Source organism: Notamacropus eugenii, chromosome 1 (genome assembly GCF_028372415.1).
Source record: "Notamacropus eugenii isolate mMacEug1 chromosome 1, mMacEug1.pri_v2, whole genome shotgun sequence".
Taxonomy (NCBI): domain Eukaryota; kingdom Metazoa; phylum Chordata; class Mammalia; order Diprotodontia; family Macropodidae; genus Notamacropus; species Notamacropus eugenii.
In genome coordinates, this window is record NC_092872.1 from 520,399,019 (window position 1) to 520,425,931 (window position 26,913).

The 26,913-nt window shown below is 42.9% G+C and overlaps 1 protein-coding gene and 1 long non-coding RNA gene across 3 annotated transcripts in view; one reads left to right on the forward strand and one right to left on the reverse strand.

Annotated features, from left to right (window-relative positions):
• SLC13A3 (solute carrier family 13 member 3) overlaps window positions 1-24,001 on the forward strand; it is an 80,879-nt gene extending 56,878 nt beyond the window's left edge. For both annotated transcript variants that reach the window (XM_072633658.1, XM_072633659.1), the window contains 6 exons: window positions 398-502; window positions 4,171-4,268; window positions 6,446-6,558; window positions 10,939-11,100; window positions 14,856-14,993; window positions 20,637-24,001. In XM_072633658.1, coding sequence (XP_072489759.1) covers window positions 398-502; window positions 4,171-4,268; window positions 6,446-6,558; window positions 10,939-11,100; window positions 14,856-14,993; window positions 20,637-20,822 — 802 coding nt within the window. In that variant the 3' untranslated portion in view covers window positions 20,823-24,001. The remainder of the gene's footprint in view (window positions 1-397; window positions 503-4,170; window positions 4,269-6,445; window positions 6,559-10,938; window positions 11,101-14,855; window positions 14,994-20,636) is intronic.
• On the reverse strand, window positions 496-26,082 carry LOC140520033 (uncharacterized). The gene is made up of 3 exons (XR_011972360.1): window positions 25,901-26,082; window positions 12,114-12,339; window positions 496-685 (listed from the first exon to the last, which is right to left on the reverse strand). It is a non-coding gene; the product is annotated as an uncharacterized lncRNA (long non-coding RNA).
• Window positions 26,083-26,913: the final 831 nt, after the last annotated feature.

Genomic DNA, 26,913 nt, shown 5'->3' on the forward strand with positions numbered 1-26,913 from the left:
GTGTGGTTTTTTTTCCTTAATAGTATTTTATTTTTTCCAATACATATAAAGATAGTTTTCAACTTTCACTTTTATAAGATCTTGAGTTCCAAATTTTTTTCTCCCTCCCTCCCCTCCCCCTTTCCCAAGATGGCTGGCAATCTGAAAGAGGCAGATGTACGATCACATTAAACATATTTGATGGGTGTATTTTTGGAAATATTGGGGTGACAGGAAAACCAAGCAAATGGAATTGGATGCATCCCAACCCCCATGTTATTCCTATTAAATATTCCAGAGGCCATAGGAAAGGGAAACTTCCAGCTCCTCCCCAAGTTAGACCCAGGCTGCGCCTGCCCTAGCAGGGCTCCTTGAGGGCCGGGGTACTTTTCAACGCTGTCTTTTGTGTGATCCACAGGTTTGCAGAACAAGCGGTCTTCTTTTTCTTCTGTTTGTTTGCCATTCTGCTCTTCTCCAGGGACCCAAAGTTCATCCCCGGCTGGGCCAGCTTGTTTTCCCCTGGGTAAGATGACATGCATTGGTGCCTCTTGGCATAGGCCCTGGGCTGATTCTGGGGTCTGGGCTAAGGCTACCAGGGGAAGAGGGACCCTGCTTTTGGAGCTTCTTGGCTGTGAAAGGATCTGCCCCTTTAGGAGGAGGTCACTCAAAAAGTTGTCCTCACTTTGAGGATATCTTGGAGAGAAACCTGGAGGAGTCAGAAAATGGAGATTCTGGTCATTAACTTATAGTGTTGCCTTGGGACTTCCCTCTCTGTTCCTCAAGTGGTGTCAAGTGCACTAAATAATGTTGAAATTTCCTTCCCTAGATCTGGAGTCAAGAAGACTCCAGTTCAAAACTAGTCTTGCTAGTTGTGTGACCCTGGGCAAATCACTTAACCTCTATCTCACTCAGTTTCCTTAACTGCAAAAATGGGGATAATACCAGTCCCTAGGGTCAAATGAGATATTTGTAAAGTGCACTATATAAACATTAGCTGTCATATTTTTGGAGCAGCTAGGTGGCACAGAAGATAGAGTGCCTGACCTGGAGTCAAGAAGACTCATATTCTTAAATTAAAAACTGGCCTCATACACTTTCTAGCTGTGTTACCCTGGGCAAGTCACTTCTTTGCCTCAGTTTCCTCCTCTGTAAAATGAGCTAGAGAAGGAAATGGCAAACCACTCTCTGAAAAGAAAACCACAAATGGGGCCACAAAGAGTCAGCTATGACTCAAAATCACTTAAAATCACGATCATTATTATTTTTCCTACTTATGTTATATGTTCTTTATCCTAAGGCTTTTTCTAACTCTCTTCTAACAGCCCTTCCAACTCTTACATGCTAAGCCCTACCTCCCCTATAATACTCTATGCCTCTTTAGGGCCTCAAAGCTTGAGGCTGTAAGATGGCTATAGAATCCTTAGAAACTAAAAAGGATTCAGACTTGGCACTCATGTGCATGTAATTAACAAGAATGCTTTCATTCCCAAGTGGAAGAGATTGGCCTACTGAAGTCCACCTGAAGGTTCAGAATGTCTCCTCCTCTCCTGGGCAATTCAGACATGCTCAACCCAAAACCTTCTCTGAACTGGGTTTTTGAATTCAGCCCTCTGACCCTGATTGGAATATGGTGGGCATACCTATCCACCAGGCCAAGGGAAAGTTCAACCTTGTCAACCACTTTTGGTTTTCTACCTGGGAGATAGAAAAAAAAAAGTTGTGGTAACGGTTATCTTCAACTCCTCCATGTTTGTTATCAGACTCCAAGTGTTGCCTGGATCAGCCTATTGTTCCCTCTCAGGAATCTTTATACAAAGGTGGTCCTTGATCGGGACCAAAAAGCCATAGTGTAGTGGAATTCAAGGGACCTAGAAAGACATCCCTGGACAAAAAAAATCTCTTGCCATTTCTAGCTTACTGTGGGACCCAGAATTCCCAAATGTCAGTCACATTGTGGGAGGCACATTATTAGTGTGGTGGAAAATATAGTAGACTTGAGTGAGGAGGACCTGGATTTGAATCCTGGGTTTGACACTAGCTATACGACTTTGTATAAGTGCTCTCTACAAGCTTCAGTTTACTTATCTATAAAATGGGGATAATATTTTAGACTACCTACCTGTAAAATTTAAAACACTCTAGAAAGATGAGTTGTGGTTATTTTTATTATAGTTATAATTGAACTGTGTTGTAATTATATCACCAAGATGTTACCTAGAGAGCATAGTGCATTAGGTCCCTTTGAGTACTAGTTTTCAAATCAGCAGAGAGGTTTTCTCCCTTTGTTTCCTAGCAGAGAGATGACCTAGAGGAAAGACATGTAAGAAACTCTGATCCTCTTCAGTGTCTTTGTCAAAGGCTGAACCTGGATGTCATTGTTTTGGTGGAGGGGGTGGACTTGGCTCAGATTATTATCATTCTTTGTCAACAGCTCTCATGAGATAGGATGGTAGAATCCATCTAGTCCAATCCCCTTGTTTTACAGATGAAGAAATTGAGGTCCAAAGAGTTAGTTGACTTCATCAGAGATTTTGAGCTGGGAGGGAGCTCAGAGACCAGCTAGTCCAGGAGTGGGGAACCTGTGGCCCAGAGACCCTATGTGTCCTTCTGGGTCCTTGAGTGTGGCCTTTTAACTGAGACCAAGTTTCACAGAACAAATCCTTTGATTAAGGGGATTTATTTAGTGAAATTTGGATTCAGTCAAAGGGCCACAGATGAGGACCTAGAGGGCCACGTGTGACCTTGAGGCCACAGGTTCCCCATCCCTGATCTAGTCAAAAGCCTTCATTTTACAGATGAGAAAACTGAGGCTCAGAGAGGTTATCTGACTCACCCAGAGTCATACAGTTAGTAAGTAGCAGAGCTGGGATTTGAACCCAGGCCCCATAACTCTAAATTCAGTGCTCATTCCCCTATGCTATGATATCTCTCAAGTGAAGAATCAGTTTATCTTCTAGAGATTTGACTTCTCTTACCTCATAATTCCCCATCCAAGAAACTTATAAAAATATTTGCATGATATTCCAAAGTAGACTGAGACTTATCCCAATCTTGTATTGCCTTTTGAAAGAGTACAGTTCACAATATCACAGGATAAAATTGCATTAAAATAAGGAGGAAAACAAAACCCTTGAAAGAGCAACCATTAATCTCAAAGATATATGTAAATGTCCAGAATTGATTAGTCCTGAAGAGAAGGAGGAGCCTTCTGGGAGATGTGCAACGTTTGGGGGAGAAGAGAAGTGTGCTCCCTCTCTCATCTTCCCCTTCTTGCTAGCTTTTAGCATAGCATTTTATATGGTAATAACTTAAATTTTATATGGTAAAACTTCATTGTCTGTCTCTCCCTTTCTCCCCTCTTCCCCCTCCCTCTCTCCTCCCTCTCCCCATCCTCTCTCTCTCCCTATCTCTCTCTGTGTCTCTGTCTCCTACCTCTTTCTCTCCCCCTCACATCTTCTCCCCCCCACCCCCTCTCTTTAGTTTCTCACTCAAGGTGAAAACTATTCTTTAAATTTCTCCCCTCTCTTGTTGATCTCTCCTCAGAAACACAAGAGACAAGATTTTTAGCTTGAAAGACCTTTAGAGATTATCCGATCTAATGCCTTCACTTAACTGATGAAGAGACCAAGGTTGCATAGTTACTCATATAGCTTGGATTTAAACTCAGGTCCCAAACTCCAAGCCTACTGCTTCCCCCTGCCCCACCCCCTCCCATTCATACAGAGCCTTTCCTAGATGTCAAAGGAAGAGGCTGATGCCTTCAGAGGCTTCCTACATAGCTCTCCACCCTCCCCTGCCCAAGCCTTTCTTGTACTTTTCTGGTCTCCACAAGTTGGTTACCAGTCCCCTTCACTCCTTGTATGCCTTCTAGCACACATCGTTTCTTCTCCTACGGTGGGCTGGGAGGAGGAGGGGAATAGGGCAAGGTCCCAGCACTGGCCTTGGGGCTATTTCAGAGGAGGTGGTCTTTCTGGGGGTTTCTGAGGCCAGCAGCCTGTGTGCTGCAGCAGCAGCAGGAGGCGTGGATCCCAGAGTGCAGCTGAGAACCAGTTTCTGACAATGCACCTTGTGCATGGTTGGGAATGCTAACTCTCCTTTCAGAAATCCTCATTTGCATTAATCTTTGCAGAATCCCTCCCTTGCCAGGCTTCCCCAGGGTCCCTATGCCTTCTTTTCTCCTTTTTTTGGTAGATTTCTTTCTGACGCTGTCACCGGCATCTCTATTGTCACCGTGTTGTTCTTCTTTCCGTCCCAGAAGCCAGCTCTCAAATGGTGGTTTGACTTGAAAGGTAAGCCATTCAAGGTCGGGCCTCAGCAGGGGCTGACTGACAGCTACATTTACAACAACTTTCATACCTACACGACCCTCTCCTCCTCACTTTAAGTCTTGTGTGAAGCGTTTTCCTCAAGTCAGCCCTGAGACTGTAGTTCCAGCATTATTATACCCATTTTAAAGATGAAGAAACTGAGGCCCAGAGTAATTAACAATTGGCCCAGGATCACATAGATGGGCAGTGTCCAAGTCAGCGCTTAAATCCAGATCTTTTAAGGTTAAGTTCCTCAGAGGTCCAGGGCTCTTTTCATATACCAGACTGCTTCCCCTGGCTAGCCGTAGATCTAGAGAGTACGGGGCTTTAGAGGCTATCTATTTTAACAGCCTTATTTTATAGATGAGGAAACTGAGGCCCACAGGGTGGGAAGGAGAGTAGGGAAGAAATTTGCAAAGCATCACACGGGCAGTAAATAGCAGAGGGAGATTTAAACCCAGACCCTTCAGACTCCAAAACCCTTTCTGGGAGCTCGGCTGGCCTCTAGAAATAAAGCATCCAAACTAAGCATATCACTTGTGCCATCGTAGCAGGGGTGTAGTGAGGGAGGGTGAGATCAGAAGGAACCTTAGAACATAGCATGGGCTGAATAGAACCGTCAGGGCATAGGACATCAGAGCTGTGAGAGATCTTCAGGTGGGGTTATACAGGCCATAGCACAAAAATATTCATGCCTCTCTGGCACAACAAGACCAAAGGGAGTGACTGAGCTGGTACTGACAGGCAAGACCAAAGGGCCATGTACTGGTACAGGACACGTTGGTCATGTCAGGTCAGGTCAAGTCGAGAACCCAGGAAGGTAGACAAAGGTTTGGGAGGAAGCATGAAGAAGTTAATGTATCCAGGGTCCACATGGGCAGTTACTCAGAAATAGGGGAGTCTGCCAAAGTGTGTGAGGCTTAGATTCCTCCTGGATCCAGCCTGGAGAAGCCATACCTATCCTTTCCTTACTTCTAGGGTCTGAGACTTGCTCAGGGTTATGTAGCTAGCTAGCTACACCATTCAAATGCAAACTGGTGATGTCTCAGGACCATATCTCTTACCTGCAGGATGTGGTCAGGTTGGGCATTTTGAAGGTCACAAGTAGAAAGAACTCAGGACTTGCATCCAGGAGGCTTGGGTTCAAGTGTCACCTCTAGTACATCCTAGTTGGGACTGTGAGCAAGTCACCTCCCTCTGAGTCTCAGTTTCCTTATCTGTGAAATGGGGCTAATAATCCATCAATGATTTACCTCATAGAGTTGTAGGGAAATGAGCATTGTATTATTAGAGGTCTCTTGTCCAACAATCCCTGCCAGGAGTCCCCGCTACAATATTCCAAGTGGTCAACCAGCTTACCTGAAGGCTTCTGGTGATGGGAATCCCACCACCTCCTAAGACAGCCCCAAACTCCACTTTAGGACAGCCAGTTAGTCAACCATGTCATACGCTCCAATTATGTGCCAAAAACTTTGCTAAACTCAGGGGATGCAAAGAAAGGCAAAAAACACTCTCCCTGACCTCAAGGGGTTCACATTAGAATGTAAATATATGTAAATATGTAAATAACATGTAAAATATGTAAATAACTAGGCCTCAGTAAAATTTATACAGAGTAGATTGGGGTTAATTTTCAAGAGAGAAAGCAGTTGCAGCAGAGGTCCCCAGGAAAGCCTCCTGCATGTGTGAGCTGAGTAATGAAAAAACCAGGGAAGCAAAGAGATGAGGTGGGGAGGTGAGCCCACCAGGCATGAGGAGTGACTAGCGAGATGAAGAGTCCTGTGCCAGGGACAGCGAGCAGGCCAGTGTCACTGAAGGGGGCATGCAGAAGGCAACAGAGCGGGACAAGTGTCGTTTCTGGAAACTTTTCCATACATCAAATTTTAATCTGCCTCCCTACCACATCTATCCCTTGCTCCTTTTCTCTCTGGAGTCAGAATAAATCAAATCCTTTCATATGACAGCCCTTCACATAGTAATGTTAGCTAAGGATATTTAAGCTTGGCAGATAGTGGTGCCATCCCTTTGGAAAAGAGTTATCCTTCCAACCTGACATATTCATGGACAGCCGATATCACCTGCTTTGTCCCTGACCCCAGTCGTGCATTGCGTTCTACCAATCATGAACTGCAGTCTCATAGTATGATTTCTTTGCCCAGCTCCCAACACAGAGATGGAGCCCCTGCTGTCTTGGAAGAAGGTCCAAGAGACGGTGCCTTGGAACATCATCCTCCTGCTGGGTGGGGGTTTTGCAATGGCCAAAGGATGTGAGGTAATGTCCTCCTTCCAGTGTTTGAGAGACCCCTAAACAGCTCCTTGATCTGAGGCCTGACCTTAGGACAGACTGGACAAAGGCAGCTCTCTTTCATTTGGTACTAGCTATGGGAAGTTCTAGGGACATGGTCAAGGGAAATATCTTTGATACTGGCATGGATTTCCCACCGCTTCCCTGAGGTGCATTGTTAAGCCAGGGGTCCTCAGCTGATTTTCAGAAGCTTCTTGACTAAAGCCTCAGAATTGGTAGGAGGTGGGGTTCTAGCTTCTGAGGAGGGAAGGGATGATTTTTGATTAAAAAAAGCCCTGGACTTGGGCATCAGGAGTTCTTGAGATTGGGACATGGTGCTGCTACTTAAAAATCATGTGACCTTGACAGAGTGATTTCATAATCTGTTTCCTCATTGAAAAATGGGAGAGGAGATTGGATCACCTCCAAAGTCCCTTCCTGCTAGACATTCTACCTTCTATGTTCTAAGATCTATTTCACTTCTAACATTCTATGTTTTATGTTCTAAGATCCTTTCTAGTTTTGACATTATGTAATGAGAAGTCTGCAGTAACTAGACATGATCAGAAAGGATAGAGTCAGAAGCCATGGGTTCTGGTCATTTAGATACCTCTGTGGAAATAATTTAACCTCTAGGGTACAGTTTTTTCTTCTGGAAGACAGGGCTAATTACACCAGCCCGGCCTCTGACCCAGAGTTGTCATTAGGATTAAATGACATAGGATGTGATAGGCTTTTGTAAACTGTAAAACCCCCTATGTTTTATTATAGATCGGTTTTAACACTTCACAGTTTATACAGCACCTTTATTGCAACAGTCTTACAAATCATCTCCATTTTGCAGATGAAGAAACTGAGACCCAGAGGGTAGAAATGATTTACCCATGGTCACCAAGGAATGAATAAGCAGTTTTTAGTTGCTTACTCTCTGCTATGAAAAGTGCTAAGGCCTTGGTATATAAACTCAAAAGTGAGACAGTCCTCAAGAAGCATACATTTTAACAACGTACCTATAGGGGGATGGTGGTCAGAAAAGGCTGCTTTGGGTAGGGGAGTCACAGAGAAGGTCAGTGGATTGGCAAGCCCCTTCCAGAAGCAATAGGGGCATGGTTCTGACTATTGTTCCCAGAGCAAGAAATGGAAGGACGAGTGGAATGAAATAGTGTGTGCATGTGTGCGTGCATGTGTGTGTGTGCGTGTGTGTGTGTGTGTTGGGGTTGGCTAGGTAGACTGAGCTTTCACCAGTCAGGACATCATCACCTCAGGGTCAAAGCTAAGGGGCTTAGCTCCTCCAGATCCTAGTCTGGGGAGACCAGGTTTGTGAGGTGCAGCAGCAGGGAACCAAAGCAGAAAGAAGACCAGCAGGGTCACCTGTCTGGGACTAGCTAGAGGCAGTGCACTCTCACTAACCAAGATAGCACAGCCTCAGGGCAGAAGTGGTCTGAGCAGAAGGGACACACAGCTCAAGTGGACACTTCTGTGCTCCCTAGGTTGGGGAGAGGTGTGGGCAGCCCAGCCCAGCTCAGCTAGGGTAGAACTGACCCTGCCTGCCTAGTTATGACTTGGCACCCAGTCCAGGAGGCAAGCAAGCTTCAGGACTCCTGATTTCAGCAAGTCATTGTGTTTGATGAGGCTCTGCGGGGAGTGGGGACACACAGCTCAGCCTAGGAGAAGGGCCTGCATGCTTGTCCCCATTCCTCCTCTGCTAGCCAAGGGTCACCCTCTCCAGGATCCTAAGATCCAAACCTGCTCACCTCCCAGGGCATTCCTGAATCTCAGGGGCTTGTCCCAGCTCCTGGGAAAGGAGAACTGAGAGCTGATGTGAAGCAGGGCAAAGGGTACCAGAATCCTATGTATCAGGTCTGTCTGTGCCACTCATGAGCTGTGTGACCTTAGGTAAGTCACTTCACTTCCTGGTCTATAAAATGAGGGATAGAAATATAGGTTTAGATCAGGTGATCTCTCTAGGTCCTGCCACCTTTGAATCCCAGGTCAAGGATCATGCCCGGTCTCTCTACTTCGTATTCTCTTGAAAACCCGTCTCCCAGTTTCAGAGAAAATGAAAAATTATGGGAGGCAATTCCTTTGGTCTCCCTTAGAGAAGCAGTATGTGCTAAATGGGAAAAGATCCCTGAGGTGGACTCAAGACCTGAGTTCAAGCCTCAGTTTTTATGCCTGGTGTCCACGTGACCCTGAGCAAATCTCTGGACAATTACTTCATCTGTAGATGATGGAGTTAGAGACCTGAACTTGAAATTGGAAGACCTAAGTTCACATACCAGCTCTGCCCTTCATTTCTTTATGATCCTGAGAAAAACATTTGACCTTTCTGAGCCTCAGTTTCCTTTTCTGTCAAATGGGGACAGCAATATTTGCATTGGCATCCCAGCAAGGTTGTGATGAGGAAAGTTCTCCATTCGCTTTAAATTGTTGCAGAAATATAAATCATCATTCAAATCAAACCAACATTTGTTCAGCTCCTCCAATATGTAAAGCCCTGTGCCAGGCAAAGGAAGTCCTAAGGTTAGATGGGGTGGGGAGGGAGAACCTGAAGCCTCAAGGCCATACAGGGCCCTCGTATGTGACCTTGAGGATGCAGGTTTCCCACCCCTGGCTTAGATCAACCTTGGTCTCTGCCCTCACAGATCTCCCAGCCTAGTGGAGGAATAAGACAGAAGCATCCCATGCTCAGGGATGCCACCCATGGTTTCCAGCCATAATCCCATCTATTCTCTATGTGTGGAAATTGAGGCCTAGTGAGAGGTAATGGTGGTGGTGACCCAGGGAAATCAGCACATGGGATTGTGCGGGTGCACTGGGAAAGAAACTTTCCTGTCATCCAATCCAGCTCCAGAGAAGGTCTTTGGACTGATTCCCTCCACTCCCCTCCCCCTGCCATCCCACAAGGCATAGAAAGCCTTGGTCATTAGCATTCTGCTTTAGAACTTGTACTATTTGGTTAATTGGATACCCCATCAGTCCCTTCTGGGCCAGAGCCAGTGGCTGACAGAGGGGGAGCAGAGGTGACATTCCTCATCCGCTTCTCCCTGGGATCTAGACAGGGGTATGAGGTGCGGAGAGAAGGCCTGTTCCATTCACTATTTCCTTACTAACTCACCAGTCAGACAGTGAATGAATCATGGGAAAAGCACTGAGCTCAGAGACACAGGAAGTGATGGGCTCATAGGACTTTAGAGAAATCTGAAAGGGTCTACAGAGTCACAGAACCACAGAATGATAATGCTGGAAGGGACATTAGAAGGAATCTAGTCAAACCCTGGCATTTTACAAAGAAGGAAATGGAGGCCCAGAGAAATTAAGTGGTTTGTGAAATGTCACAAAGGATCAAGGGAGATGCTATGTTAAAGCACTTAGCACAGTACGTGGCATATAGTAGGCTTTAGTAAATGCCTCTCCCTTCCTCCACCCTGACTGCCAAAGAAATTAATGGGTAAGTCGGGATGTGAACCCATATCTTTCGATTCCAAGCCAAATTTCTAACCCCTTTCATTTTACGGATGAGGAAATTGAGGCCCAGAGAGAGAAATGGACATCCTCAGAGTCACACAGCTAGCCAGCACAAAGCCAAGACTAAAATCTCATGCTCTTTCCATCAATCCATATTGTCATTCAATTCTTTTATCTTAGACCCTATGGGAAGCCACAGCGAGTCAATACATTAAAGGGCAAGTTGGTCTTGCCTTGTTAATATATGGAGGTCAGGATTCAAACCCAGGTCTTCCAGTTTCATATCATTTTTCTTAGGTTTGAGTCCTGGTTATGGCAGTGACAATCTTTATGACTTTAGACAGATAATTGTCAACTCTGAATCTTCAGTTTCTTTACCTGTCAAATAAGGATAATGCTATCTTCCAAAACAACTTGGGAAAAGGGTACCTATAGATGAAAAATGCATAGCACTCTACAAATAATAGATAGAGATAGGGACTAGACATGTGATTTCATTGATATAGGGAAGCCCAAAATGAGGACCACCAATGCAGGTGAGTCCCTTCTTTTCTACTTAGAGACTTAGTGGAATACCCAGAGCACTGAGAGATGGTGACTTTTCCAGGGTCACACAGTCACAACATATTAGAGATAGAACCTGAACCCAGGTCTTCCTGGCAACAAAGCCAGCTCTTTACATTATATAAATGCAAATAATTATCATGTTGATCAATAACCAAATCAATCCATACAAGAGGTGTTAAATTCTTTAGCACTTTGGTAAATTACTCCTTTTGCCAATGAGGAAACAGCTATATTGCTAGTGTAGAAGCAGCCAGCACTTCTCCAGGCCCACTTGGTGGTGGGAACACTGGTGGAGGGGTGAGTGGTAAGCTCCTCTCTTCCCTTCCGTGGCAGGAGTCAGGGCTGTCGGCATGGATCGGTGGGCGGCTGCATCCCTTGGAGAATGTGCCACCTGCCATTGCAGTCCTGCTCATCTCTGTGGTGATCGCCTTCTTTACGGAGTTTGCCAGCAACACGGCCACCATCATCATCTTCCTCCCAGTCCTTGCTGAACTGGTAAGTACCTCAAGAGGAGGTCTGAAAAGTTGTCATCCTCTGTCCCAGCCCATGCTTCTAGTACACAGTCAACGGGGTGGGAAGGTCTCTTCTCAAGAAAGACTGGCCTATTCCTCCAGAAAAGATATTGGGAGAGGCCAAGGTCACCCTTGCCCACATGCAGACCCCAGAGATTTGTGTATAATGATCTGATTTTAAGTTGCACCAGGAAGTCCCCTCTAACCAAAAATGTTTTTCCTGCTCTTGATGGCCAGCTAGGTGGTACCAGTGAATAGATTGCCTGGGCTGGCGTCAGGAAGATTCATCTTCCTGAGACACTTACTAGCTGTGTGACCCTGGGCAAGTCACTGAACCCTGTTTGCCTCAGTTTCCTCATAGGTAAAATGAGACGGAGAAGGAAATGGCAAACCACTTCTGTATCTCTGCCAAGAAAAGAGAGTTGGCCATGAGTGAAAAGTGACTGAACAGCAACACTCTTGATGAGTTGACCATCAGATACATTCCTTTAGGTCGAGCACTGGGTCCTCTTTTAAAACAAATTAGTAATATCTTTTGGTTTTGCATCACTTTCATCTTTGCATAGATCCCTCCTCTCCCCTACACAGTAAGTTAGTCTTTGAAAAGAAAAATTTAAAGGGGGAAAAAGAAATAGTTATCCCAAACTAACCAACAAATCAACAGAGTCTGCCTGGATATACAGTTTTCCATATACACAGTCCACCACTACAAAAAAAAGCAAAAAATGCTTTTTTTCACTCCTTTTTTAGGGTTGAGCTGGAACACCCTAATTATTAAGTGATTTAAAATATTTATGTTAATATTCTTATTTAATAACAATATGTAATTATATATAATAATAGATCGTTAAAACATATATAATTATAAAATATATAATTATATGTAATATAATGTAATACAGTGTAATATAATATAATACAATATAATATAATATACAACATACATTTATATAAATATATATTGAGATGTAGGATGTGTTCAGGGAGGACCAGTACCTTTGGTGTGATGGCTGCCGAGCCCTTTTCGGGGCTCTTTCCACCTTTGGGGTCTACCTGTTCTGCGTAACGCTCATCTGTGGCTCCAAGAAGCTGCAGCATGCACAATGGCCACACCTCGGTAAACCGTTTCGGCAGATGGGCCAAACCAGGTTGAGGGTAACCAAGGGTTCTCAGCCCCATTGGTGAGTTAGGGGGGTCTACCCCAAGCACGTGAAGACTTCATCTGATGGAAAGGGCGGATGGGAACAATATAAATATATAAATTATATATGAATATATAATTATATTTCTAAGTATAAATATTTATAAATAAAAATCATTTATATAATAAACAATATATTATATAACAGAATATGTCATATAACATTAAATATTATTTAAGGATATGATTATATTATATAATTATATAACATATTTTAACAGTCTATTATTATATCTAATTATTATCAAATAAGATATTAATTTTTTGAAATATTAAAAATTATTTTTAGTTGTTCTTTTTAAGCATACACACAGCTACTAAGTACCAAAATCAGAATTCAAATCCAAGCCCTTTGACTCAATCCAGTATTCTCCTCAAACTATGTGAGAAAGGAAGTTGAGAAGGGAGGTTGATGATGGTTACTTACAGTGTTAGTCTTGGGCTGTTTTTTGTTTTGGGGTATTTTTTTCCTTTCCTAACTTTGCTCTAGCTTATTCCTCATGTTAGGATCAAGGTAAAATACAATTCACTGAAGGCCAGAGAGACTAATAGTGAGAAAAACATGAGAGATCAGAAAGTGCATGGAATTTGTATTTGGTGGCTCTGAATTAGTAGAATTAGAATACCAGCTCCATTCAGTGTTAACCAGCTTGGGTAAGTCAGTTCCCATCTCTTAGTTTTATTTCTTCCTCTGTAAAATGAGGGTGTGAATTTTCAAAAGAAAAATTCCAATTGTTCATTACTATTCCCCAAAATGTCAGTTTCACTAATAACCAGTAGGATACAAATTACGGGTTGTGTTCTATCTCATGCATCAAATCAGTCCCTCAAAAGCAACAAAGCTCATAGCTGGGATGAGGGAGAAGAAAATACACTCATACTTTGTTGGTAGAATTGTAAACTTGAAGAATCTTTCAAGAAAATAATCTGTTGATATACAGTAAAAGTTACAAAAACAATCATTCCATTTTGGGGATTATAAAATTATTAAAAACAGCAAGAAAAGAGCTATCTGTTCAAAGATTTTTTTAGTAGCATCGTGCATAATGGCAAAAACAAAAGCAAAAAAGGAAACTATAAATAATCTAAACGTCTAAAAATAGAGGAATAGTTAAAGAAATTATGGTACCTTGGTGAAGTGGGATACTCTAACACAATTAAGGCCAATGAGAATGAGGAACACAAACAATTTAGAAAAACCTTTATGAAATAAAGCTAACTAATAAAAAGCAGAACCAGCAAATGAAATTCACATTATCAACAATTAAGTAAAAGGAAAAATCACTAAGAATGAATGAACATTATGCAAGAAACAGACTATAAAATATTATTAAGTAAAAAAAATATAAAAAGGAGCAGGAGATTAAAATGCCCATACCTTTTTGATCCAGAGATTCCACTGTTAGGTATAGAGTGCAAGGAGGTCAGAGGACAAAAAGGTCCTATAATCACTAGAATATTTATAGGAAAAAAGAACTGGAAACTAAGTAGAGACTCATCAAGTTAGAAATGAATGAGCAAGTTGTGGTGGACTAATGTAATGGAATATTACTATACTATAAGAAATGATGAACAGGATAATGGCAGGGCATGGGAAAACTTAAATGAACTGATGCAAAATAAAGGGAGTAGAATCAGTAAAACAATATGCACAATTGCTATAACACAAAAAAACCACAAAACTGAGTGCCGTGAGATTATAATGACCAGGCTTGGCCCCAGAGAAGTGATATGAGAAGACATTATCCATCTTTTCTTTGAAGACATTGGAAGACTATGGATGAGGAACACTACAGATAATGTCAGACTTTCTGGGGTGTGCTGGCTAATTTTGAACTTTAAAAAAAAAATCTTTTTCATTTTTTTGCCATGAGGGGTGACTCTCAGGAAGGAGGAAGTGGAGGAATACACTGGAAATGTTACAGATGTAGAAACAAAAGATACTAACCTATGTGGTGGCACATTTCCTGTTATCTCTGATACTGGGATACCAGGTTTTGATTGGTGGATTGACTGAGTTCAGGAGTTCTGAGCTGCACGGGCTAAAGTCAGTTTGGCACTCTCACTAAGTCTGACACTGAACATGGTGAGCCCTCTGGAGCAGAGTTCTATCAGGCTGCCTAAGGAGGGGTGAAAAAGCCTTGTCTGGATCAGAGGGTTCAAGCCTGTGAATGAGTGCTGGTACTTCCAGCCAGGGTGAAACCAGGAGATCCAGTTGCAAAAAAACAAAAAACTAAACAACAAAAGATTTTTTAAAAGAATGAATTGACAAAAGAAAGAATCCTGATAAAGACTTGGGAATGGCTGAAAAGTGACAATGCTATATATATATAGGCTGAAATTAATTTAAACACAGTTACTAAACAAGTTTAGTTGACTGTATGGATGCCCAATGTTAAGGTTTTTGGAAAATATTTTTAAAAAAAAATAGAATATGATCAAATGAGGAGGTTGTGCTGGATGATGTCAAAGGTCTTTTCCAGCTCTGACATTCTCTTTGATGTGTGTTTTTCCCTCCTTCTCTCCACCTGGGTCAGGCCATTCGCCTTCGAGTCCATCCCCTGTATCTGATGATCCCAGGCACAGTTGGCTGTTCCTATGCATTCATGCTTCCAGTGTCAACACCCCCCAACTCCATTGCCTTTGCTTCTGGACATCTGCTGGTCAAAGACATGGTAACTTCCTAAAAGATAATTGTGAGCTTCGGCAAGGAGGGAGGGACAGGTTGTTCAGGGAAGGCTGAGAAGTCAGTGCCACTTCGTGATCTCCAGAGTTGGAGACCAGAAAACTAAATGGCAGCTTGGCGAGCCTATGGAAGTGAGTCAGAAGGATCCCTGACTTGAGAGTCAGAATAGCCGAGTTCAAATCCTGATTCTGCCACTCAGTATTACCTGTAGGACCTCGGTCAAGTCCCTTCCTCTTTCTGGGACTCAATTTCCCCATCTGTAAAATGAAAAGATACTATATCGGGGTTCTTAATCTGGGGTCCATAGACTCCCAAGAAGCAAGTGAATAGGTTTCAAGGAACTTGGACCTTTTAATATTTTGATCACTGTATTTCCATGTAATTGGTTTTCTTTGAATTTTGTGTAATTAATTTTCTGTACTTAAGAACATTTTTCTGATAAGGATACCATAAGTTTTACCAATCTGCCCAAGGAGTCCATGCCACAAAAAACCTTTACAACTCCTGGTCTAGTGTAACTAAACAGTCTTCAAATTGCTGTGATGTTCTTCTATGTCCTAAGGTCCCTCCTCACTCTGACAGTCCATGACTCTAGGACATCCTTGACTTCTTGAACAACAGAGCAAATAATATTATTTAAGACTGGATGTACTGAAATCTTTTGTGTGGTGCAATGGAAAATACTGGGCTTGGAATCAGGGCATCCGAGCTTAAATCCAAGTTTTACTACTTGCTACCTGGACAAGAGGCCTAATCTCTCTGGGTCTCAGTTTCCTCATCTGTAAGATGGAGTTGGACCAGATATTGACCCCTGAGGTCTCTTTTTGCTCTAAATCTATCATTCTCCTCTTTTCCTACAAGTTACTTAGCTTCTGTCTGCCTCAGTTTCCTCTTCTATATGATGGGGATAAACATAGCGCCTACCTCCCATGGTTGTTAAGATGAAGTGAAATATTTGTAAAGTATTCTGCAAACCTTAGAACACTGTAACAATGCTAGCTATTATTACTGGTGGACATTTGGGTCCATAGGCTTGTTTCAATATTCCCCTAAGTCTAAGAAGATTGAAGAAGGCAGATTATCTTTGAAGCCCTCATCATATATAATATAAAGCCAAATACAAATAGTTTATTCTTAGCTATGACCCTATGCCCCCTACCCTCCGTGCAAGAAAATAAGTGATTATACAGAAGGTCATCAAATGGTGGAGAGAAAAGAAAGTGTGCCTTGGTTTCCTTAGCTATAAAAGGGCAGGGGGACTGGACCATAGGGTCTTGAAGGTCACTTTCAGAGACCCACATAACGAAAGGGAGAAAAGAGAGAAAGAAAAAACCTCTGAATATCGTGTCCTTCTGTCTGTTCTGTTTCCAGGTCTGACTGAAGGCAGAGTGGTAGCTTATTTAAGTGCTAACTAGTGTCAGGCCAGGGCCAGGAGCCTGGGGAACACTCATTAGTACCTTTTCCACTCTCTCCAGGGAGGCTTCTGTGCTAGAGGGCTCCTCCCTGAATCTGGGCTGCAAGTTCTGGGGATGGCCTTTCCTCTGGCAAGCACCTCTGTTCTCTGTCCTGATAACCTCCACCTAGGCCCCCTCCAGGAGCATCCAGGCTTCCTGGATGACTTGTCTTTTAGACTCAGCCACTCTCAGGATTTAGAGCTGAAAGGAATGTATGCAGTTTAAAATTCAGAGTTTCTGAGTGACTTTTAGAACACAGAACGTTTAGGTTAACAAGGGCTCTTAGGGGTCATGCCATTCAAACCTTTAATCAGTAGATAGTAATTGAGGGAAATGGAGGTCAAAAAAGGAAAGTGACTTCCTCAAAGTCACAAAGGTAGTCAGTAACCAAGCTAGGATTTGAACTCAGGTCTTCTGACTTCAGATCTCAAGCTCTTTCCATCGCATTGGTCTACACCGCTAGTGTCTAATGATCAGGCTCTTTGGAAATTAAGAATTATGATGAGCAATACCAAGTAGATCTAAGCTCCTTGAACTTCCCTAGCATTTACCACAGTACCTGGCACTTAGTAGGTGCTTAACAAACATTTATTGGATTGGATTGAATTTTCAAAGGTAGGGAAGAGGGCAGGAACTTTGCTTCTTGAATACATTGTCTGAAGGTTCTAAGTCTTTTACAAGAAAAGTCTTTCTACTGTTTTGTCCCCACTGAAACCCTTTGTTCAATGCTGTGTGGGTTCAGAAGTATTTCAAGAGCCCTGCTCTCAAAGCGTTTAGAGTCTAATTGGGAAGGTAAATTGTACGCTCGAGGGCTGGTTTGAGAGTCGGGAGACCTAAATTCTATTCCCAACAGCTCCTAATCTGCCATATGGCCTTAGAGAAGTCATTTCTCCTCCATTTTCTCATCTATAGAATGAGAGGTGGTCAGGGCTTCTTAACTTGGGCACTGTGGACCCACAAGTGGTCAATGTATAGTTTCCAGGGAAGTGGTCTGTGAATTTAGTTTAAAGAAAGTTTTGATATCTGTATTCTAATATAATTGGGGTTTTTTGGTGATGATTTGTATTTCAGTTTATACATTTAAAAAACACTATTCTGAGAAGGGGTCCATAGGCTCCTCCAGACAGCCAAAGGGATCCATGTCACTCAAAAGGAAATTCCTTGGTCTCGGAGAACTCTAACTCTGGCATTTTATATTCTGTGAAACAATGAGAGGGTGATTAAATAATAAATTATATAGTGATTATGGTAAAGGCAATAGGAATTCAGAGAAGGGCAGAGATCAGTATGGGTAGCAAAGTCAGGAAAAAGGGATAGGATTTGAGCTGAGCTGCAAGGTTTTAAGCAGCTACCAAAGTTGAGACCTATAGTGCATCTCCTTTCATTCCCTGTTCCTCTCTGTTCTGACCAATATATAAAAGATCTGACTGACAACTAACTAACCCACAAAGGGGAAACTGAGGCCCAGAGAGAGGAAGTGACTCTCTCAGATTCACAAAGATTCAGTAAATAGCTCAAGTAGAATTTGAACCCAGAGACAGCTAGGTGGCAAAGTGGATAAAGGGCCAGGCTCATTTTCCTGAGTTGGAATTTGGCCTCAGACACTCATTAGCTGAATTACCTGGGCAAGTCACTTAACCGTGTTAGCCTCAGTTTCCTCATCTATAAAATAAGATGGAGAAGGAAAAGGCAAAACACTCCAGTACCTTTGCCAAGAAAACCCCAAATGGGGTCACACAGAGTTGGACATAACTGAAACGACTCAACAACCACAACTTCTGATCCAGATCTTGTGCTTTTCCCACTACACTGGGCTATGTTGCTAGAATCTAAAGATCGGTGGTGAAGCTTATTCAGCAGAATAAACTTTAAGTCAAAATGTTTACACTGGAAATATGTTTAACCTGATTGCACATGCATAACCTATATCAGATTGCTTACTGTCTTGGGGAGGAGGAAAGGGAGGGAGGGAGAAAAATTTGGAACTCAAAATCTTATAAAAATGAATGTTGAAAACTATCTTCACATGCGATTAAAAAAAATAAAATACTACTGAGTGGAGAACAATATTTGCTTTGAAAGAGGAGGAGGCCAACTAGTCTGAGAGGCTTAGCGATCTTTCCTCATGCATATAAAGGGGATAGTACCATAGGGTATGGAAGCTCCAGCTCCAAGCCTAGAGATCTTCATCGTCTTCTGAGGCCCTTAACACATCTTCTGCTTAGCTCTGAAATGTTTAACTTGGGCAAAAACAACAAATGGTCTTGTTTCTGTCATACTTTTCAAAGTGCCTTTCCTGAGATAGCCCATTGAGGTTCCCATAGAACAGACAAGAAAACTGAGGTTCATGGAAATGAAGGGACCAAGGTCACTCAAGTAACACACGGTAGAGTGGTCCCTCAAACTCAGATTTTCTGATTCCTAGCCTGATATTCCTAACCCTATGCCAGGCTGCCACTCTAAGGATTGAGAGACATTTGCTCACCAGACTCCTGCCTGACCTTCCACCCAGTTTCCTCAGCCATGGGCTCATCACCTCTTGGGCCTGAGCAGCGGAGCACAGCATCCTGTTTCACAAGACATCTCTGGCTCTCTATTGCTTCGAACTTGGGTACCTCCATTTTAACCAGGGCCAAGTTCACACCCACTCTGGGGATGAATGGAGTAAATACCTTTGTCCTTCTCACAAGGGGTATTCAGAATGTGTCGAGCAAAGTCTAACTTCAGATAAAGTTTGCCAGCTTGGAGATTCAGTCTCATGAGAGGTACTGTTGCATCATGGAAAAACCCTGAACTGGGGATCAGGGGTCTTGGGTTCTAGATCCTGCTGTTTACAAGCTGAGTGACCTTGTCACTTCCTCCCTGAACCTCAGTTTTTCAGCCTGGAAAATGAGAAATCTAAGACAGATCATCTCGATGATCACTTTCTACAACCAAGTTCTATGTTCTGAAGTCTCTTCCAGCCCTGCTCGTCTATATTCTAATATCTCTTCTAGCTTTGCTAGTCCATATTCTAAGACCCCTTCCAGCCCTGCTGGGCTATATTCAAAGGTCTCTTCCAGCTCTGCTAGTGTGTGTTCTGAAGTTCCCTCCTTCACTCAGGTTCTACATTCTATGCTCCATATTCCATTCTAGGTGATAGTTCAGTTATATTAGGAATATGTTCATATCATTCATTTAGCAGTCTAACTAAGAACCTGCTCTACGTAGGGGCTCAGAAGGAACAAAGGTAAAGAAAAAAAAGAAGCAGCAAGCGCCCATTATCTTGCAGACACTGTGCCTTGGTGCATTTCTGCCAACATTGTCTTATTTGATCTTTACAACAGCCCTGGAAGATAGGTGCTATTATTATCCCCATTTTACAGACAGGAAAACTAAGGTTACATGTCTTGCCTGAGGTCACACAGCTAGTATATGAGGTCAGACTGAACCACTCGTCCTTATCCTACGCCAGTGCTCTATTCACTGCCATTGGTTGCCTTTAAATAAGATGAGTAAGTCTTGGTTCTTGCCCTCAGCGGGGTAATGCCCTTAAATGAATCAATGTGGTTAAGGGTCTCATGCACTTTCCTATGAAAACAGTCATAATTCCCTTTATGTATGTATGGACAGCACTCACCTTTATATTTCTTCTCTTATATTCATTCCCCTTAACCTGAAATCTGTGAACTTGGTGGTTTTTAAAAATATTTTGATATTTTATTTCAGCACAAGTAGTTTCCTTCTTAATGCTATATATTTTATTTTATGTACTCAAAAACATTCTGCTGACAGATGGTCCATGGGCATCACCAGACTGGCTGCCAAAGGAGACATAAACAGTGTTAGGAGCCCCTCTCTTACAGCCTTACTATTAAGGAGGAAGGTCAGGGGTTTTGTCTCCATTTGACTGATGATAAAACTGAGTGCTGGAAAATTTAAATGACCTCGCCATCAAGTTAATGGAAGAAGCAGGACTTTGCTTCCCATTTCCCAGGTTTGAACCTTGGTCTGAACACTAACTGACTGTAGTAGCTTTAGACCTCCCACAATGTCTCTGGGTCTCCATTGCCTCATCTCTAAGATGAGGGGTTTGTACCACATGTCTTTTGCATCTCTGCCAACCCTGTGACTTTCTCTGAACTTAATCCAGAGCTGCTGGATGAACCTTTTGGTCTTCTGGGTTTTGTGTGTTTCAGGTACGGACAGGTTTTCTGATGAACCTTGCAGGTGTTTTGCTGCTTAATTTGGCCATGAATACGTGGGCCCAGAGCGTCTTCCAGCTGGGGACCTTCCCAGCTTGGGCAGAGGACCACTCAAGCAACATCACAGCCCTGGTCTTTAACGAGTACAACACCACTCTTCAGCCCCTCCTCAATGTCTGAGTCCCTCCCAGTAGGGTTGCTCGAAGGACTCTCTTGTGATGGGGACGGTCCCATCCCAGCTAGGCCCTCCCAGAGGGCATCCCCCACACCTGGTGCTCATCTCCACCTGGCCAGCCAAGCAATTTTGTTTCTGATCAAATAACTACCAGGTGAAAGAGACCTTCAGGACTCCTGCAGAGCCTCTTGCAGAGGAAGCATTCCTCCTCGACCACCATCCTCCACTCCTGCCCCCAACTTCCACATTACAGAGCACAGCTACACCTTGAACCAGATATTCCAGGGAGCTACTTCCTTCACCCCCAAGTATCCCATTAGTATTCAGTTGGGCCTTGTTTCTGAAGGCCTCAGCAGCTGTTGAAGGATTGGGGTTCCAAGAAGTCTTCTTTCTACGCTGCTTGAAAGTTTACAAAGTGTTTTCTTCACAAGTATCTCAAGTGTTATTATGCCTATTTTACAGATGAGGAAACTGAGACTCTGAGATGGGAAGATATTTGCCCATGGTCATAGTAAATTTTAGATGCAGGATTTGTCCCCAGGTCTCTTGACTCCACAGCCTACTGTCTGTCCACTACACCATGTTGCCTTTCCAAAGAAGCCCATGTTTAGGTTAAGATCATTAAAGATCAGTCAGAAGGCCACCTCTGTTCCTTGGAGGGACACTGAAAGAGAGGGCAAGATCAACTACAATAGACTTGAAAAGATTATCTGATGGATAAGAATTCACATTTCTTTTATAGGATATTCACCTCATTAGGTTATTTCAGTTCCTACAATGGTTTTTAGAACTATCATTTTTATATCATGGCACCACCAAATTCAGAAAAGATTTTTATTTTGGAGCCAATTCTAAACATATGTACATGTGTGTACACATGCACACAACACACACATACACACACACAGATTAAGTAAGCTTTTGCAGAATGCCCCATATACAATCTGCAAAATGCTCCACAGTCAATCAAGCACAGGGCCACAGAATCATAGATTTCAGAGGCCACTTAATTTCACTCCCTCCTTTTACAGATCATAAAATGGAGGTGCTTCAAACAGACCATGTTATAAGGGAATGAGGGAATAGTTAAAATGAAGTATGGTGATTTGGACATCAAGGGTGTGGAGTCTCTTGCGCAGAATCACAAGGAGGGAAGGGACCTTGGAGACTCCTAACACAACCCTCCCTGAGCATGAATCCCTTCTTTGGGATCTCACTGAGGGATATCTGGCTATTGCTTGGAGCTCACCAATGACAGGGAACTCTTACCTCCCAAGGCAGCCCTTTTCCACTTTGGGACAATTCCAATTATTGAAAAGTTTTCCCTAACATGAAACCAAATCTGCTTGACTTCTACCAAGTGCCCCTAGTTTTGCCCTCAGGAGTCAAAGTGAATGAGTCTCACTTCTCTTTCCATACAATAGACCTTCAAATAATTCAAGGTGATAACTGTGACCTATCCCCTAAGTTTTCCTTTCAGGTTAAACATCCTGTCTCTCTGGTTAGTGCTCCTGTGACAAGTCTCTAATTTTCAAACCTTTTAAAAAGAGTATTAACAAACAATCTAGAAGGGCCATTCAGAGGGCTTGTCCCCCAAGCAGAACATAATCAGAAGATTTGGTGACTAATTCCAAGGCCAAACTGGGCATTTTAGATGGGACTGCCCTGCCATCTCTAGGATCCCCCTAAGCAGAAAGGGCTAAACCCTTAACTGAAGGACCAATCTAGTTCATTCTGATTTTCAGAACTTCAAGTCCTAAGTCAGAATTTTGACTTGGACACTTCCATCTCTGCCAGGGAACCACATCTCTTTTTTTTGCAAAACACTGTGATACTGGCAGATTTCTAGAACATATAATCAGTGAGACAGCAGAAAAAATCCACCTAGAGTGGGCTTATCACACTGAGAGCATCCAGGAGCAAAGGGTGAAAGAGGTATAGTGCAGCTTGGAATTCTCAGTCTGAGTCAGTGACTTTCTCTTTCCCCCTCATACACGTTTATGAAAAGGAGAGATGAGTCCTAACCCTTCTGGGCCATACCTTTCCCCACCTAACATACTTCCCTCAGTCGGATGAACCTTACTGGAAGTTAGCACACACTATCCCAAGAAATGTTATTTAAATTTATGAAAAGAAAAAAATTGCCAATCTACCACAAAGTCTCATCTGGTTGATTTTTTGTACTTTCAATGAAAGGACTTATAGGCACCAGTGATTTCCACTTATTCTCCATTTAGAAATCATTCTTTCTTTTTCACTTAGAATGATCAAGTCAGAGAATCTCAAAGCTGGGAATCACCTTAGAACAGAGAATGTCAGAACTGGAAGTGACCTTAGAATAAAGAATGTCAGAACTGGGAGTGACCTTAGAACATAGAACACCAGCTGGAAGGGACTTTCCATCACAGAATAAAAGAACTGAAAGGGCTCTTAGAGCAGTGAATATCAGAGCTGAAAGGAATCTTTCCAGTAATTCCATCTACTCCAATCCCTCATGTACCCTACAGAAGAATAAACTGAGGCCCAGAGTGACTTACCCAAGATGCCACAGTTAGTAAATAGCAGAGCCTGGGGCTTTGTGTAGCACATCTTGCATTTTGTGTATGTTGGAAACGACCAAGCTTTCAGGTAATGAGATTGGTGAGGAACTAGGAGGGCCTTAGCTTTGTGCAGACTGGTGGCTAGAGGCAATCACTGTAGGTATTTATTTCTGCTTTGATAAGAGCATGCCTGTGGGGGGTGTCTACCCTCCCTCTCCTCAATTTACCCCACCTACCTCTTTACCAGTACCAGAAATTGCTATTTTGGGACAAGACCTTTCATCCTACAGTTAGAAAAGAGGCTAAAAATGCCAATCCCCCAGAAGAGGGAAACCAGGGACTAACGCCTGGTTATACTGTGGGATAAGTGACTGAAGTCACCACCTTTCCAGGGGAAAGGAGAGGGCAAGGGAGTGCTGGGAGCCCTGCAAGGACACCAATAAACACTGTCTACCTTTAATTGCAGTTACTGTTGATAAGGCAATTCCCTTGCAATCTTTTTGGTATGAAGGGGGAGAGTGTATCAAGAATCTACCTGGCAGCCCATTTCCAGAGCCCAGGTGCAGGCATCTTGAGATGTCTTGATTTTCAGAACATTATTGATTGTAAAACCTATACAATAAAAGATCTTAATTGGAACCTTACCCTGCTGTGGTTGAATCTAACTGAAGTAGAATAAACATAAAACAGTCACCGTTTCTATAGCATTTTATGGTTTACCAAGCAACTTTCCTCATGATAACCTGAGCTGGGAACAAAGAAAACCACTGGCTCAGGTAGGTAGAAGGTCCTCATTTTATGGATAACGAAACAGGCCAATAAAGACAAGGTGACTTTTCCAAGGTCACTCGGCTAGTAAATGGCACAAATTCACGGATTCACCTTAGAGCTGGAATAAACTCCAGAGGTTAAGTCCAGGAATCCCTACTTTGCTATCCCTGACATATACTCACCCAGCTTCTGCCTGAATATCTCCAGTGATAGGAAACTCACTACCGACAGAGGCAACCTATATTCCCTTGTTGGTCATTCTACTTGTTAGCAAGTTCTTCACTAAAATAAGCTTAATTTCAATTCACTGCTCCAGCTTTGTCCTTTGAGGCTAAGCAGAGGAAATCTAAGCCCTCTTTCACAGGAATTATTTTCAGGTACTATTACTATTCCAGGTACTAGAAGACACCCATTGTGTTTTTCCCCTTTTCCTCACTCCAACTCTTATCTTTTCCAGGCTAAACATCCCCAGTTCCTTCAGCCTAGACTCCTATAAGTCTCTCTCTCTCTCTCTCTCTCTCTCTCTCTCTCTCTCTTTGTCTGTCTGTCTGTCTTTCTGTCTCTCTTCATATATATATATGCATAAATGTGTATGTATGTGTATATATATATGTACATATATATTGAATTTTCTATCACTGGAGATGGTCAAGCAGAAATTGGATATTTATATGTCAAGGATAGCAAAGTAGGGATTCCTTGACTTAACCTCTGGTGCTTATTCCAGCTCTAAGGTGAATCCATGAATCTGTACCATTTACTAGCTGTGTGACCTTGGAAAAGTCACTATCTTTCTTGGCCTATTTGCTTATCTATAAAATACACAGATACAGACACAGACACAGACACACACACACACACACACACACGCACCTCCCTATCCTGGTGACTCTCCTCTGGTTGAATTCACTTCACCTTGTCAATATCCTTCTTAAACCCTGTTCCCCAGTTCCAGATATGACATTCCCAGCAGGCTCTGAGGGCCCTGAAACTCTTGGGCTGCAATTTTCTTAATGACCATATGTAAGCTGCAGTGGATGGTGAATGGAGGAAGCACAGGGCTTCAGACTTGCAGCCAACAGCAGGCTCTGTTTTGTATTTTAACACACAGACGCCCCTGACGCACCAGTGGCTTAAGGCCAGTCCTAGTCCCTCTCTAAGGCTCCCATTTCTCTGGCTACACTCATGCCAAGCAACAGCTATTTTTTTTTTGAAACTCACCTGCCTGTCGGGAGTCATTAGGTTGGGGTCGGAAAAGAGCTTTGAGATTTGGGGAGAAAGCATTGCAAAGAGGGAAGGCACTAACATGATTACAATTCTGTTAATAGTATCAGAAAGAAGTGACTCCCTACTGGACCCCATCAGGATATCCAGTGTCCTAGGTCACAAGAGGCCTGGCAGGAGATTTTCCTTCTGAAACAGAAACCAGGAAGCAGCTCAGAAGTCCCACGGCCAGATTTGTTGTGTTGAACACAATGTAGTCTTACAGCCTTTCATCAGATTGCACAGGGAGGCAAGGGACTAGAAACTAGGTCATATCCCTACCCCAATGGACATTCTTAATTGCACACTCGCTCTCACACCAACTCTCAAACCTCACTTAGATCTTATCCAACACTGACTTTTACCATGTAATTTCACCCACATGTAGACTCAGAACAGTTCTGGTTATTCCTTCTATGATACTGTGCTTACATCTCCTAGACAGGTCTCCCAAATCATTTATCAACATACACTTGCCCTGATACCAAGCCCTCAATAGAATCACATACCTTGTTTCTCCTAGTAGCTGTCCTGATCCAATGGGAGACTTGGAAGGAATCTTCTACATGGGGCACGGTTATTCCTTTTCTGCTTCAGGCTCAGAGCACCTTCAGATCTTGATAGACTCAAAACTGTAGTTTTACTCCCTCATTTTCCTCTTCCCCCAGAGAGAGATGATAATGAGCATAGTGGGGGTGGGGCATGAGGGAGAACCCAAGGGTTCAGAGAAGTCATACCTGCTCCACAAGTTTCTGGCTTGTCCTGAGTAAGAGCCTAGCTGCAGGCATGGACAGGTTTGTCAGATGCCTGCAAAATATGGTGGGAAGAGCCCTGGAACCTATCATCTAGCTCCATACATGCGCTGTTTTTATTTAGTCATTTTCAGTTGTGTCTGACTCTTTGTGACCCCATTTGGCATTTTGTTTTGTTTTGTTTTTTGGCAAAGATACTGGAGTACTTTGCCATTTCCTTCTCCAGCTTATTTTGTAGATGAGGAAACTGAGGCAAACATGGTTAAGTGACTTGCCCAAGGTCACACAGCTAGTAAATGTCTGAGGCCAGATTTGAACTTAAGAAAATGAGTCTTCCTGACTCCAGACCCAGCACTCTATCCACTGTGCCATCTCCACACACATACAGCAGTCACAAAGCTTAAAATTCTTTCTTGGTGGTAGGGCAGAGATAGGGGTGCTATAAAGTGTTTTCCAGTTGTCTAGAATCAGTCAATTATGAAAATGTGAGCACTCCCAAGAGAGAGGTACACATTCCAGTCTTTTCAGGCAACACTTTGGGTGGGGAGGACTAGGTTAGGGTAGAGGTGGGAGAGATGATTGTGGTAACAAATTGTTTACCATAGAATTGTAGAATCTTTGCTAATAACCCACTTTCTAGAAGTCTGATCTCTGTCTAGTTCTCAAAGAAACCTTGGTCTTAGTAGATAAATAACCTGACTAAAGACCAAGTATGATCACAAGATCAAAGATCTAGGGCTGGAAGGGACTTGAGAGGTTATCTAGTCCAA